A 15,118-nucleotide genomic window follows, 5' to 3' on the forward strand; every position below is an offset into this window, starting at 1 on the left:
GGATCCTCAACTGTGAGCAGCAGGAGAGCTGGATGAAGTAGGTGAAGTGTTCTTTCCCTGAAATCCTGACCCCACCTCCCTCTCCACCACCCTCCTCTCTGAGGGTCTGTTCCAGAAAAACATCACATCTGAGAGCCAAGGAGAGTACAGTGCTGGACCCAAACTGCCAGCTCAGTAGTGTTCTTGTAGGGGTATGGTGGTACGGGGAGGGGGCTTGCCGACCTGCCAAGGGGCATCCTGAGCTGATGATCTGGCACTGAGGCTCAGGAAGGATGTTCCCCCAGCTGCAGCCTTACTCACATACCCCATCTCCCCTGTCTGGACTTGGAGAGACCAGAATCCAGACAGTGCGTCTCCTGGCCCTCCCCCGCCACCCTCCTCCCGGCCGCACCTCCTAGCCCCACCTGCTCCCTGGGGCGCTGGGCTGGCTGGGTTGAGCTGGGTCTTGCCCAGGATTACTCCTTTCAGAGTGCCTCCTGTATTTGCGGACTGCTGCTGGGCACCGCCACTCATCCCGGCTGTGGCAGAAGCTCAGGCACAAGGTGGACAGCTAGAGCTCCAGCATCAAGGGCTCCTGATCCAGACTCTTGTCAACATCCACACTGCCCCAACCCAGTCCAGGCCCCATCTCTGGTTTAGAAGATGGCTGTAGTTTCCTAACCTGCTGTCAACTTGTCCCCCTTCAGAATTTAGTGGCCCACACAGAGATTCCACCATGTGGGAATCAGACCATAACACTCACCTGCTTAAGACCCTCTGAAGGTTCCCATTTCTCTTAAATAAAATCCCAACTCCTTACTTTGGCTTACAAGGATATGTGATGTGACCCATGCCCTGCCCCACCCCACCTCTTCTCCTGCTAATCTGCCCCTTGATTTCTTCACTCCAATCACACTGGTCTCTTGGTGTTCCTCTGGAGAAAGAAATCTTTCTGACCTCAGAGCCTCTGCATTCACATGGCCTCTGCCTAGAGAGCCCTTACACTCAAACTGTGCACAGCTCTCATCATAGTACAGGTCTCAGCATGAGCATCACAGCTTGGAGGGACCTTCCCAGACCTGTGCCTTTACCTAAAGGGACCCCAATCCCACAAATCACTCTACACCCAGCACCTTGCTTCATTTTCTTCATGGCACATAGCATTGTCTGAAATGACCATGTTGTGTATTTACTTGTTGATTGTCTATCTCCCCCAGCCAGAATGTAAACTCCAAGAGGGCAGGTGCTGTGTCTCTCATTCACATGTATCCTCAACACCCCTCCTCCCTACCCTTCCATCCCAACCTCAGAGTGCCAGACCACAAAGAGTGCAAAATAAATATTTGTTAAATGGGTGATGTGGGGTGAGTGCTGGTGGGGAAGGGTGTCTGAGGCCTCTGTAGAATCACTCCAGCTCAGTTATGTCCATTTCTTCCTTTTAATCCTCCCCCTGATCATCAGCTTCCACTCCTTCCCTCCCATGCAGGGGGAGGGGTGAGGGATGAAAGGAAACAGACCCAGGGGCGGCTGGGCTGACACTTGCCCTAGACTGTGGGGCAATCCCTAGCCCAACTGAACTGAATTTGGGGCCGCTGGCCAGGAGGCAAATCAGTCCTGAAGCCCATAGAAGTGTGTGGTGGGGTCCACACAGGCCTGGACTGTCCCGTGATTGCAGACGTGACGACCCTCAGAGCTGGGAGGCCCCTATAAGATCATGTCGTCCAACCTCCTCTCCTAGGAGCCAAGATCGCATGACGCATTGGGCCAGGCTCAGGGAGGCGGGAGCCTTGCGCTCACTTGCAGACGCTGACCCACTCGGTGATGCGGCACTCCTCACAGACCACGAAGCAGCACCAGTGGAAGCGGCAGTGACAGCGCTCGCTGCGCGTCTGGCGCAGGATGTTGTGGCCGCGGCCACAGCACATGCTGCCACAGCCGTCGGGGCCAGCGCTACTCTTGTTGCACAGGCGGCCCACGGTGCCCGCCGAATCCAGGCGGGGCTCGCGCTCGCAGAAGTCGGGCGACTTTTCGAAGTAGACGAGGTCGGCGGGGCTGGTGCGGCGCCGCGGCCCCGGAACGCCCGGGGCCGGTGACGGTGCCCCCGAGGGGCCGGGCTCCAGCTGGCCGCCGTTTCGGTTGTGCGGCCGGATGAGCGTTGCGCGGTGGAAGCGGCTGCGCAGCAGCGCCCCCACGGTGCGGAACTCCGGCGTCACCTGCCAGCACGTCTTGAGCTGGCAGCTGCCTGACGTGCCGTGGCACTTGCACTTCCGCCGCATGTTCTCCATCACCGCCTGTAGAGGGAGGCGTGGTGAGGGACGACGCCCGCGGCCAGCCCCGCTGCCCTCCTCCCGACGCAGACTCTGGCCTGAGAGGATCTCACAGGCTTTTGAAACCAACTCCCATTGAGCTGAGCCTCCCCCGCCACCGCAGCTCCTGGGCCAGGCAGTCAGGAGAAAGCCTGCTCTTCTGCTGCTCTCCCATCCACCTCCCACCAGGTCAAGTCCTGCGGGAATTCCCTCCTCCTTGTTATCTTCCTCTCCTGCCCACCAAGCTGCAGGGCACCCTTGGGGTTGGAGGTCTTGTTCCCGAGGGGGGAATCCCAGATCCTCAGGGAAATTCCCTCTCCTTCCATCCTTTGGGTAAGGGCCAGGAGGATGGGGGTGTTGGCCCCACTATATCCCAGCCCCAAATCCTCTGGCCTTGCTCCAGGCTGTGAGGGCTTTGGGGAGTCTGAGAAAGCCCCTTTCCTCCTCAGGCCCTGCAGCCTTTTGCAGCCGGCTTTTGTAGGGGGATAGGATCTGGAAATGATCCCTTTTCCCTGTTAACACTGGCTGGGGCTTATTCTGCCCAATACTGAGTGCCATGGCTCCTTCTAGGAAACAGCACCACAGGGGCCAAAGGCTCTACCTGTATACTGGATGGAAACAGAACCCAGAGAGCCAGACCTCCAGCCCAGTGCAAATGGGGAGAAGGTCCCTGGCCTCCAAGGGAAACAGTTAAAGAAACACAACCTACTAGCCTCTGCCCAGCCCTGGACCTGCTCTAGAGTCTCCTCCCAAAGGACCTCTTGGCATTATTCTCACCCGAGGCCCCAGAGGAAGTTGACCACATTCTCCTTTCTCCCACTCCACTCGGGAAACACACCCTCAGACAGGGAAAGCAATGATATTGGGCCCTCAAACCTGGGCAGTAGAGCTGTACCATAGAGCCCCTGCCCCTCTAAGTCTTAAAGGGCTCCGCAGCTTGGATGTGCGGCTTGTGCCGTCAGCACCACATAGGGACCAGCCCTCACTACCCCGGCCAACAGCTCCAGAACATCTGCTTCCCACAGGCTGCAGCCATTAATTAACCAGCTTAACGAGGTGGAGGAGGCACCACTGGCATGGGCTGGGATAGTACTAAAGCTTGGGAAAAGATCTACAGGGACAGGGCAAGGCTGGGTGGGAGCTGGATGGGAACTGAGGGTGGGTATGCCTCAGTTTACCTCACCTCAAAGTCAGGCTGGGAATTGCTGAATCAGCATGGAGTCTTTGAGGAAGGAGAAGATGAGGAAGAAGGGATGAGCTGAGAAGCCAGGAGAGACAGGAATGAGATGGAAAAGTGCCAGCCAGAGTGAGGGAAAGCCAGAAACAGGGCCTGAGCAGGCTGGGCAGGGCCGAGAGAAGGGATGGGGGCTGAATAGCTAGGAAAGGAGGTGCTGAGCTACCATGAGGGCTAAGGAGGTATCTTAGAGCAGATGTCCGTACAGTACACATTACACTGTAGAACAAAAAAACACCCTGAGCCCAGCTACCACTTTCTCACTAGCTGCATCCTCTTGGGCAAGCTTCTTAGTCTTACTGTGCCTCAGTTTCCATATCTGAACACGAAACCAATACTAGTACCCTTACAGGTAGGTGAAATTATTAAATAGGCTAATATGTAGTAAAGTGCTCCAGACAGTGCCTAACATGTAGTAAGCACTCAATAAATGCAAGCTATTATTCCTTTCCTTCCTTCCTTCCCTCCCTCCTTTCCTTCCTTCCTTTTTTCCTTCCTTCCTTGCTTTCGTTCTTTCTTCTTATTTTACTTTTATTTTCTTTTAATGAATGACTTTGAGGTAATATGAATATTAGAGGGTAGAGAGAAAGGAGGGAGGCCACCTAACACAGAACCACAGTGGCACTTAGGAATCTCCCTGTGCAGGAATCCCTCACTCTGCACAGAAAGGCTGAAAGAGGAGCACAGGATACCACGGAGTCATGAAACATTAGAAGTAAGGGGACCTATGGATGATCCATTCAACATTCTCACTTTACAGGGGAGGAGACAGAGTCACAGAGCAAGGCCTTAGACCCCTGAGGTCCTGAGTGTAGCCCAGTGCCCCCTCCCCTGCTCACCACAGGGAATGGAGGCACAGGCTGCTTGGCAGAGGGTGGGTCAATCCAGGGAAGGGGTTGTTTCATCCCTGCATCCCCAGACCTGGTCCAGTGCCTGGCATGTGGTGGATATCCAGTGAATGCTTGCTCACTGAATTCGAAGAGGGCAATGAGAAAGTTGTTGAGTTAGGGGGATCTGTTGGACTCCAGAGGAGCAGTAGGCCTAGGGGAGGGGAGGTGCCTAGGCAGAGGGATCTGGAACTGGCCCGGATGGAGGCTGGGGCTCTCACCTGCCTCCCAACTCGGTTGTTGTGGAGCCTCATGCGTGCGTGGATGTCTCTGTGAGGCTCCCGGGAGTCCAGAAAATCCTTAGAGAAGCGCTCCCCGAAGCCCACGTCGGGGCTGCAGCCGCCCCACTCCCAGGAGTCCTGCAGGCCGGGGCTGGCAGGGGGCAGGGCTGGGTGCTCAGGGACCCCATGGCTCAGGCCTTTACCGCGCTGCAGCGCGTCCAGCTGCAGGCGGTGCAGCTTGCGACGGAAGGCCTCCTCATCCCCACGCCGGGAAGCATCGCAGCCACAGGCCCTCAGTTTGCCTAGGGCACACGCATTGGACACAGCATGCACAACGCCAGCTGCAGCAATGGCATAGGCGAAGGCACTCTCTCGGAAACCTGCAGGTGGAGATCCAGAAAACAGGCTCTGGGACTTTGACATCCCATCCCTCTGCTGTCCCTGCCCAGCCTTCTCACCCTATGGAGGGGAAACTGAGGCCTAGTGTCAGGGGGAGTTCTGGTACAAGGGCACAGACTCAGAGAGGGACAGACATCAGACCATACTTCTGTGCACAGGGTCGGGTGTGGCAGGTCTCACCCACAGCTCTCCTTTTTGTGTTCCCTTCCCTGTCTCATTAACTTCACTCTCAGTAAGCTCAGAATTTGTCTACCTGTCTCCTATTGGACAGAAAGTGTCTGGGAAAACATTCTTTTTAAGATCAGAGAGTTAATCTATTACAGCTCACATAACATTTGCAATTTGAAAATAAGCCTACAGAAAGAAGGCAAAATTTAACCTAAAAAATAAATTATCAGTGATAGAATTCCAGGCCCAAGGGGATGTTAACAGGCTGAAGGGTAAGTAAGAGGAGATGGTGTCCTGAAGTTCCTGGCCCCGAGGGTGCCTGCCAGATGCCACCCCATTAGGCCCACCACAGAACACTCTCTGATGGCCAGATTCAAGAGGCAGAGCAAACGTCCAGCAGAGTTTCCCTTTTGCCTGTCCACAGGACATCCCAGAAAGTCTGCCCAGACAAGGGCAACACCCAGCCAGCCCGCCTTTGCTCAGTCTAGGTCAGCTAAAGAGATTGTTTGAGGGATGCTGGAGATGAGCTCATTGCCGCATGGGCCAAGCATATAGTAGTGTTGAAAACAGAGGAAAGTGGGCACTATGACAGATACCTTCCTTGAGATGCTCAGGGAGCATAAAGACTCCTTGATGAGCCACTCTCAGAAGCCCATGGCTTGTCCACACTTCTTTCCTCCTTGGTGTTCCTCTAGGAAGGCCCTGGTAGGGCTGGGCCATGACAGGAGGAGGCCTACTTACAGAGGAGGGTCTGACTCCCAGGCCCACAAGCTGCTGCTTGCTTATTTGGCATCTAAGGACCAACTAGGAGCAGATTCTAGTACAAGCCTCTGAATCTAAGACAGTGTGGGCACAGGGAGAATCCAAGAGCAATAATAGCCCCTATACAAAGGGGAGAATCTACCTATGCCATGGGCATCTATGGGGGAAACCCAGAACCTGGCCAGAGGCTGATGGCTTGGGGAGACCAGGGATTCAGAGGAAAAAACTCTGGGTCCTTCTACCCTAGCATCAGCAACTGGAAGCACAGGCTCTTGGAGGTCTCACAGACCTCAGAGAGCCAACCAGAACTGAACAGAGACCCTAGCTCAATCCTACCACTCAAGCCCGTCCTCTACATCACAGGGCCCTGTCCTCCTCTCCCTGCCCAGTGGGTGAAAAAAAGACAAGGTGTGTAGGAGTTAGGAGTATGAACTCTGAAACCAGGTTGCCTGGGGTCAAATCTTGGCTCTTCCACTTACTAGCTGTTAATATCTATGTGACCTCAGCCAAGTGACTTGACCTCTCTGTGCCTCAGTTTTCTCATCTACAAAACAGGGTTATTATTATCTGTTCTGTTGTTGTTCTAAGAATTAAATGAGTTAGTAAATTTGAAGTACCTGGTCTGCTACCTTATTCATAGTTAAGTACTACATAAAAATTAGCTTTATTGAGAAGTTTTTCCTGCTGTCTGATCTTATTCATTACTGTTCCTTGTTTCCCTGGTCAGGGACAGAGCCCAGAGGCTCATGACCCACTCCAGAATAAATCACTTGGGCCACTGAAAGCCCATGAAGCAGACAGTCCCTCTTCTCTTTCCAGCTCATGGCATGGCAGGACCTTCCCATAAAGAGCCCAGCTATCAGCAGACAGGAGAAGACAGACTGGGCTGGAGCCTCCAAAGGGGATGCTGGGAATTGGTTGGAGCTGCAGAGGAGTCAACACTGCTCTGGGAGGTAGGGCCCAGGCGAAGCAGGGCAGACCCAGGTCCCTGCAGAGCACAACCCATGTTTATCCCTTGCCTTTTATCTGTGGAACTCTGAGCACTTCTTATATTGCTTGGGGAATCATCAGCACACCCCTAGAACACATGGCAATACTGAGACCTCCAGAGGTGCCCAGGCCTCAGAAATCACTCCCACCCAACACATATACTGTGCAAAAGGGGGATGCCCAAAGTCACAGGGATTAGGGAGCTAGACCTAGCCCCACCTCTCCTAGCGCTCAGGTGAGACAACTTTCTACTGAATGATGTTTGGCTCTAGGAAGACCCACTGCTAAGAAACCCACATAAACCAGTTCCCAGTTCCTATGGCCCTATCTATACATGGCACCAGGAAAGCCCAAGAGGCTGGTCCAGGTGGATGTGCTAGTCAACTACCACTTTCTAGGCTCTGTTACACTCAAGGGCAGGCCTGGAAGAATCTGGAGAAATGTAGCCAGCAGCCTGCAGAAAACACCCCTACCTACTCCAGGCAGCTAAAGACACCATCCCATGGCCTCTGGCAACTATCACAGCCATGTGTAGGGGTGGCTAGGCAGTGCTTGTGTGGCCACCCTCTGATCCAAGCATCCAGGCCGTAGAGAAATCCAACCCCCTGGGTCTGCCCCAGTTCCCACTCAGGGCCCCAGTTTCAATCCTGGCCCTGACTGTCTGGGCCAGATGCAGGCATTGTGCCATCTGGACAGCTGAAGGGGGAGAGGGGTGGAGCCATGGCCAGCTGGGCTGCCTGGAGCATGGTGGGGTGCTCGTTAGGATGCACAATTAGCTGCCCTGCCTTTGATCTGGGACAGGGACTGCCAGCATCTAAGTGGAGTCAGCTGCTGCTGCAGGCCATGGCAACGTCCAGGAAGGCTGGGGGAGGAGGTTTGGAGGGCAGGGGAATGTGGAGGAGAGAGTATTCAGGAGCCAGTGGGAACCCAGAGGGGATACAGAAGTTTGATCCCACCTGAAGTCAAAGAAGCATGGAAGGGGACAGTCTGGTCTCCATTCCAACCCTGAAAATAACCTATGCATGCTCAATGTCCCTGAGATGAGAGGGAGAAAGTTGTATGCATGTGGGAACACTTAGGGGTAACACTGAATGTGGCTACATGTTTGCACAAACATGGGTAGGTGTGTGTGTGTGTGTGCATGTACGTGTACATGTCAGTTTCATTTCTTGGACTACTCTTCCATTACATCAGCTCACCTCTGGATACACACTGTAGTTGATCATGGTGTCCTTATAGCTTGGAAGGCAGTATGGCAGGGGGTTGAGTGAAATCTCTAAAGTCAGCTGGCCTGTATTTGAGTCCTGGCTGTACAGTTCACCTAACAAGCTATGTGACTAATGGCAAGTTACCCAACCTCTCTTAGCTTCATTTGTAAAATGAAGATAATAAAGGACCTACTGCAGTAGGGATTGTTGGAGGACCCTAAAGTACAGATTAAGTGCTTTAGAACAGTGATTAATACACAGCAAATACTTAATATGGATTGGCTAATTTATTGGGTGCCACTAGGATGATGAAATCTTGGGTGATTCTGGGATATGACTGCCTGTGTCTCTGTCTTCTCATCGGAGTGCCACCACATACCCTAAGTCTGGAGGTCTAAGCATAAACTCAAGACTCCCCGAAGATGAATGTAAATGGAAGGTGGGAGAAGAGCCAGAGCCTTGGAGACCAGAGGCTGGGCTCCCAAATTGCTGGCCTCCCTTGGGCTAGGAGCCTGGCTTGCTGCAGGGCCTCATGCCCCCTCTTTCTTTCCATCCATTCGAAATGAGTCTGGGCCTTAGGGGAGGGAAGTACCTAACTCTGTGGAAGCTCCTAGGACCTGCTGTGTGAATCTGCTACACTCCCCTCCATCAAGCCTCTCTCAGGCCTTTCATCCCCTGTCAGTTCAGTGCCTAGTCCAGCCTGAAGCATCCTTTACCTCAAATCTCCCTCAGTCCCTACATCCCACGTGGGAAATGGATGGGTTCTCCAGGCCTCACAAAGAGCCTCCTCCAGCGGATGTGCTGCCCAGACCCCAGGCGCTACCTGCCTAGGTCCTGAGAACAAACAGCTGGGGATACCAGGTCCCTTGGCACTTAGATCATGCCTGCCCCTGGGTGGGGGACCCTCTCACAGCCTTTTTCTGACACTTTCAGCCCCTTAGAGGTCCCTCTCCCTGTTCCCCACCCCCCAGGCTCCAACACTTTCCTTGGCTGGGTAAAGCCCTCTGGAATGGCCTGCTTTCCCCAGCTTGTCCCCTTGTTTCCCCAGGGGCTCAGCGTCCTTCCCTCTCCCTTCTACCTTGGAACCTATCCCTTAGCCCAACCCATCTCAGGGGAGGTGTCCAGACAGTTAGATGACAGTGTCAACATTAGGAGGGAAGGCCCAAGGGACACCTCCTCCCAGCAGTCTCTGAATTTTGGCAGAATGCACCGTTAAGAGAACCCCCTGGCAGCCTGGATCAGAAGAGGGGACCTGATATGCCACTTGGGCACTGGGGAAACTGAGGTCATCTGACCTCACATTAGACAATCCGTAGCTTGAAAAGAAGGGAGACCTGGGGGAAGACCCAGTGCAGGGGCTGGCTGCCACCAGGAGCGGCCCCATAGGAGTCAAGCTTAGCTAGTCCTTGAGGTGAAGGGGAGGAGAGGGAACAGGCAATGCCCCCGGTAGAGGGTGAACCCGGTCGTGGAGTGAGGGAGGGGCATAATGATGGCCCACGGAGGGGGTTAAGTGGCAATTTCTTTATAGAAGTCCAGATCCTCCAAGGAGGGAGAGGTAGAAATGAAGTGTTGCAATGCGGGAGCAGAGCCACAGAAGCAGAACAGTGTTCCGAGGCCGAAGGAAGGAGCCCAGCCCCCTGCCGAGCCCCGGAGCCGCTGTCCCGCCCCCTCCCCGCCCCGGCTAGCCCCGGCAAGTCACCCCTCCACTCCTAACCTCTCCGCCCCCCGCTCCCTCCCGCAGCTCACCTCCCGCTTATTAAACTGCAGGTGAACCCAGGAGTGCCTGGCGCCGCGCCAACCGCGCGCGATTCCGCACTCGGAACCCGCCCCCAAGCTTCAAAGACCCCACGGCCTCCATCAGGCCACATGGGCCTCCGTGCACGACGCGATCGGGAAGCCTGGGTTCACTCAGTCTAGAGGGGACAGGAGGCCCAGAGGGGAGAGGGGACACCGAGGCCCGGAAGAGGGGCGGAGAGCTTGCCTCGCCTTGCCTCGCGTGAAGCGGCAGGGGGAGAACCTCAGAACCTGCCCAGCCCCGAGTGAGCGGAACCGCGGCAAGGGCTGCCGCGTCCGCCCCGCGAGGACCGAGCGCTGCCGAGGAAACGCGGCTTCGAGGAGCGCGGGGCCCCTAGGGGCCCGGGGTGGGAGCCGGCGCACGGCGGCGGCGAGTGTCGGCCCTGCCCGCCTGGGCAGGAGAGCTGCGGAGGCCTCGGACTTCGCGTCGGTCCGGGCGGGCGGCTGGCGGGGGTGCGGGGCGCGGCCCGAGGTGGGCCGGGCGGCCGCTCTCGGACAGCCGGAGGCGCTCGGGCGGGAGCGCGGGGCAGGGTCGCGGGCGCCCTCCCCGAGAGCCGCGCGGCAGGGCCCGGGAGCCGTGTGCCGCGGCCCGCGGGGATTAGTCCGCCGCTGCATGCCGCCACACGCGTCGGGCTGGGCTTGGCAGGGGAGAAACAGCGCCCCGGGCGCGCGGGGGAGGGAAGGGAGAGGGCGCGCGGGGGCGGGGCGGGCGGCCTGGGGCGGGGCTGGGGGTGGTGGTGCTGGGGAGGCCCAGACTTGGGGCCCCAGGGGGTACAAGGGAGGGTCCTGGGGAAAAGGGAAAGGCCCGGGCTTTCTGAGCTCTTTCTGAAGTTGGGGTACAGCAGAGTCTCTTCCAGAAGCTTTGGGTCCTAAGGCCACAGGGTATAGCAGTGTCCCTCCTACTCCACTGTCAACTGATAATTGACAAGTCCCAAGGAGGCAGGTCCCTATAGTGTGCCGCCCAAGCAGCTGAGAGACCGACCCAGCTGGCCCATCCCCTCTAGGGGGCAGGACCCCCATCTCTCCCAAAAGACCTGAGTCAAAGCCTAAGACACTAGGGCAGGAGGTGGGTGTGGACAGAACTGACAAAAGCTCCTGCGGTCTCCAGCCCAAGCCACTCTAGAGATCGTCAGGGTGGGCCTTGGGTCACCCAGAAGTTGGGCTGTGGATTCTCTAGGCTCTGAGGGGAAGAGGGATTGACAGGGCCATCAGGCCTGCTGGGCAGGAGGCATGCACACACCCAGGGCCTCTGATTCAGAGAGGGTTTTCGGGGGCAGTGAGGATGACACAAAGCCTGGTGGAGTACCCCACCGGGAAGAACCTCCATAGAAGTAAAGACATTTTACCTGCCCACGCTTCCCTCACATACACCACCCGGCAAATTAGCCTACTCCCCATTCTGATTCTGGGTATTTTATCATGGGCTCTCCATCCTAAATACAGTGTACTAGGCAGAGAGTAAACTGAGGTAGATGACAGTGTTTCCTCTGTGCCTGAGATATGCACTATCAATGACAGGGCAGGATAACCCAGGAGTCCAATTCTCAGGCATGGAACCTGCCACCCTCAGCCCACACAGCCTAGCCTGTAGCCACATCTGCCTCATATTTCTGGCCCCCACAGACTTACCGAGACCACAAAGAGGCAAGAGAGCAGCATGGCTAGCAGTTGGGCACCTGGGGAGGTTGCCAGGTTGAGGGAATGGGTTGGGAATGGCTGGTGGGTAGCTTCTGGGATGGAGGTACCGGATGGGGAGGGCAGAAGAGCAAGGGTGAGGGGCAGCTACCTCTGCTGAAGATAGGACTCTCATAGGGGATCTTGTTACGAGTCTCAAGACTAGAGCAGTTCCACCGCTGGTCCCGGAACTGGTGCTGGCACTCATGGATGGCGATCTGGATGCCCTGGATGGCTGAGGCAGCCACATCAGGGTGGCGCACACACACCTCCATCTGCCGCCTGCTCAGGCCCGGCAATGTCAGGCACACTGTGTTGGCATTGAGCACAGGCTCAGGGGGAAGTCGGAGGCCCAGAATATCGTTGGGTGCAGACCTATAGACATATGGGGTGGGGGTGGATGAGTGTTTTGGGGGAGTAGGAGGCCCCACCTAACAATGCACACTGTCCCAAAGGCCATAATCTCTCTGTTCCAATCCCCACCTTTGAAGGTTATGCCCCTAAAGCATTCTCCTTTCCTTGACTTTCTCACCATCATCCCCTCCAATACAACCCACCCAGCTGCACGCTCACACAGGCAAATGCACACACATCCTGTATGACTCGCATGCAGTATTTCATAAGTACATCCCCAGGCATAGATGCTCACATACACAGTATTCCCCAGGAGACCACCCCAGAAAGTATGTTTCAGACAGTCACATTCACACAGACACACTTCTGCACACATTGAGGTGGGCACACAAACCCAGGAACACTTAGTTTAGACACATGCACACTTCATCAGACATAGTTATACATATACACAAAGACACAAGTATACACGTGTGTTCATTTTAACATACATTGATCCCTGAGCTCTCATGTTTACACTTGTGCACACACAGACCTCTGTTTACAACACAGCTTGCTAGGTTCACTGAATCATAGGTGTACGTGCACCTGCGTACATGTATACACACACACACACACACACACACACTCTCTCTCTCTCTCTCTCTTGAGAACCCTTCCAGCTACAGTCCCTCACTGAACACACCTGGGCTAATAATCCCTTCCAGCACCAGGCCCCTGCCCTGTCTGGGGGCCATCTCCAAGGTAGAGCAAGGTAGGTTGTGTTTACTCCTGGGGCGAGGGTGTATTCCCTCTGCATGACAGGGACTCCAGGTTGGCATTTGCTCCCCCCAACACACACACACCCCTGTCTAGAAGCCATCATTCTCCTGGGCACTGCCTTATCTCCTTGCACTTCCCATATTCCGTCACCAGTCACCCCCTCCTTTGAGGCCACTGTTTTTCACTGGGCACCAGCACTTTCCTGCACACTGTCCCTCCCTCCTTCCAAGGTCCCTTGCCCCAGCGGAGCTCCAGAGGCTCAAGTGGCTGGGGGTCCCAGCTTTCCAGGAGGGCGGGGCATAAGGTGAGGGCTCACCTGGGCACGGCGGCAGCCAGCAGCAGTAGGAAGAACAGGAGCGCGCAAAGCGCGGGCCGCGGCTGGGGCCGAGGTCGGAGCCGCAGCCAGGGGCAAGGGTGGGTGCTGCCCATGGCGCGCGGGCCTTGACAGGCCGGGAGTGGGGGGCTCACAGCCCGGTGGGACCAGGGAGCCAGGGGTGACGGCGCATGATCCACGGGGGTCGGGGCGGCTGCGACACACAGCTCCGACTCGGGTCACGGCTCCGGGAGCAGACGGTGCCCGCCTCCCCGCTCCATGGGGCAGCGCCCCCGGGCACCGCCCTCGGGGTGGGGAGGCGGGCAGGCGCACCGGGCACCTCCTGGCACAGGGGTCCAGGGAATTTCCCGAGGTCCCCCTGCGACAATTCTTGGTGCCTCTCGAGGATAAGGGGAGCCTGAAGGTTCTGCGGGCTGGGGACAAGAGGCTTGGGTGCCGGGGAGCCCCCAGCGCAGTGCCGCAAGCCTGAGCTTCCGAGGGCTTGCGAGGCGGGCGGGGGTTGGGGGACTGGCGGCGCTGTCTGTGCCCGGCCCCACCGCCCAGAGAGTGAGTGACTGTCCCGGCTTGGGGAGCTCCGCCGCCTCCCCTTCCCCCCCATCCCTCGTGTCTCAAGGCTCTACCCTAGGTGACGTCACGACAGGGGGTGGGTGAAGGCGTGTATGCGTCCCGAGGCCACCGCGTCAGCTCAGCACTGGGGTGGGAGCCGCGGGGAGGCGGGTAGGAGAGGTGTTGGGATCTGTTTGCATGTGCACAGGAAAGTGCCACGGCGTGAGGCCCGCAGTTTTGTGAGGAAAGCTGTGCTACTGTTCCTGTGTGTGTGTCTGGCCGAGACACAGCTGCTGAGGAGTAGTCCCACCACCACCCTCCACCAGTATACACACCTGCCGGGATTGTAGGGGAAGGGCTGGCCCCTCTGCTTGCCTCCACCACCTCGGGAGGTTCTTCCCAGTCTTGGCTGGAGAGGCAGGTGTGGGGTCTTGCAAAGGGGGTTGGCAGCTTCTGGATTTTGCTCTCCTTCGCGGTGTGAACTTAAACAAGTGCTTTCTGCTCCCTGAGCCAACCTCGGCCCCTTTGTGTAATGATGTTAATGAGGCCCCTCATCTAGTCAGTGAGCCAGTGAAAAAGTGCCAGGATTCCAGTAAATGCTTGTCTGGGAGTAGAGCACCCCAGGGTGGCAAACCCTGGGAGGAGGAATTAGAAAGCCTCTTAATCCTAAAAATGTGATTTGAGGTCATCTTATTTCACCCCATTTTATTTCACAAGAAAATATTGAGACTCAGAGAGGGTCATGATTCACGCAAGATCGCACAGCCAGTTAGTGGAAGAACTGGAACCAAACTCAGTTCTGTTGGCTGTGAGCACAGCAGCAGGAGCCCCAACACCAATCACTGCCTGCCCAGGCCCCACCTGCAGGGCCCAGGCCCTTCCACCTGTACTTGGTCTCTGGGAGTTCTCCAGCACCAGCCTCCTGTCTCAGGCCTAATCCTCTTTGGGATCCCTTCCTGTCATCCCACCCAGATGAACACTGGGGTCACCTCAATGTGGGATGAGTATCCTGGACCCAGGTGAGGGCCTCGGAGCCAGAGGGTTGGGGACATTGGCTCCAGCTTCTGGTTCTGGTTCTACCCTGGGCCCTGATAGTAAATTTTACCCTCTCCCGCTGTGGCCATAGCATCCTCCTCTGTAAAATGGGTACAAGCTTCCCACTCTATACAGACACTTTTCTCCCAACTTCGCTGCCCTCTCTCAAAGAGAACCCCTCCTTGTTTAAGGACAAACTACCCAAGCCTCTGGGCTCTGAAACCAAAGGGGCCCATTCCTGGAATTACCAATCCCTGGGGAATTGGAGGAGAAGGGTGGGGCCTTCCCTGTCCCCAGACTGTCAGTTGGTGAGGGTATCCTGAGCAACAGCAGGCTGACAGCATGCTTCCCCTTTCTTTCCCCCATCTCTGCCGGCAGCCGCCACAGCTGTCAGGAATTAAGGGCTTGAGGCTGCTGGGGGTGGGGGTGGGGCAGTGGGGAGAGCAGTCTGGCTGGACAGCAGGA

General features: G+C 56.5%; 1 protein-coding gene across 1 annotated transcript; it reads right to left on the reverse strand.

Moving 5' to 3' along the window:
• Nucleotides 1–1,303: 1,303 nt before the first annotated feature.
• Nucleotides 1,304–13,653, reverse strand: WNT10A (Wnt family member 10A). Its single transcript, XM_036915186.2, has 4 exons — nucleotides 13,055–13,653; nucleotides 11,735–11,997; nucleotides 4,628–5,007; nucleotides 1,304–2,270 (listed from the first exon to the last, which is right to left on the reverse strand). The coding sequence occupies exons 1-4, from the start codon at nucleotides 13,165–13,167 to the stop codon at nucleotides 1,773–1,775; spliced, it is 1,254 nt and encodes a 417-aa protein (XP_036771081.1). The 5' UTR covers nucleotides 13,168–13,653; the 3' UTR covers nucleotides 1,304–1,772.
• Between the last annotated feature and the right edge of the window lie 1,465 nt (nucleotides 13,654–15,118).

This window comes from Manis pentadactyla, chromosome 6 (genome assembly GCF_030020395.1).
Source record: "Manis pentadactyla isolate mManPen7 chromosome 6, mManPen7.hap1, whole genome shotgun sequence".
NCBI lineage: Eukaryota > Metazoa > Chordata > Mammalia > Pholidota > Manidae > Manis > Manis pentadactyla.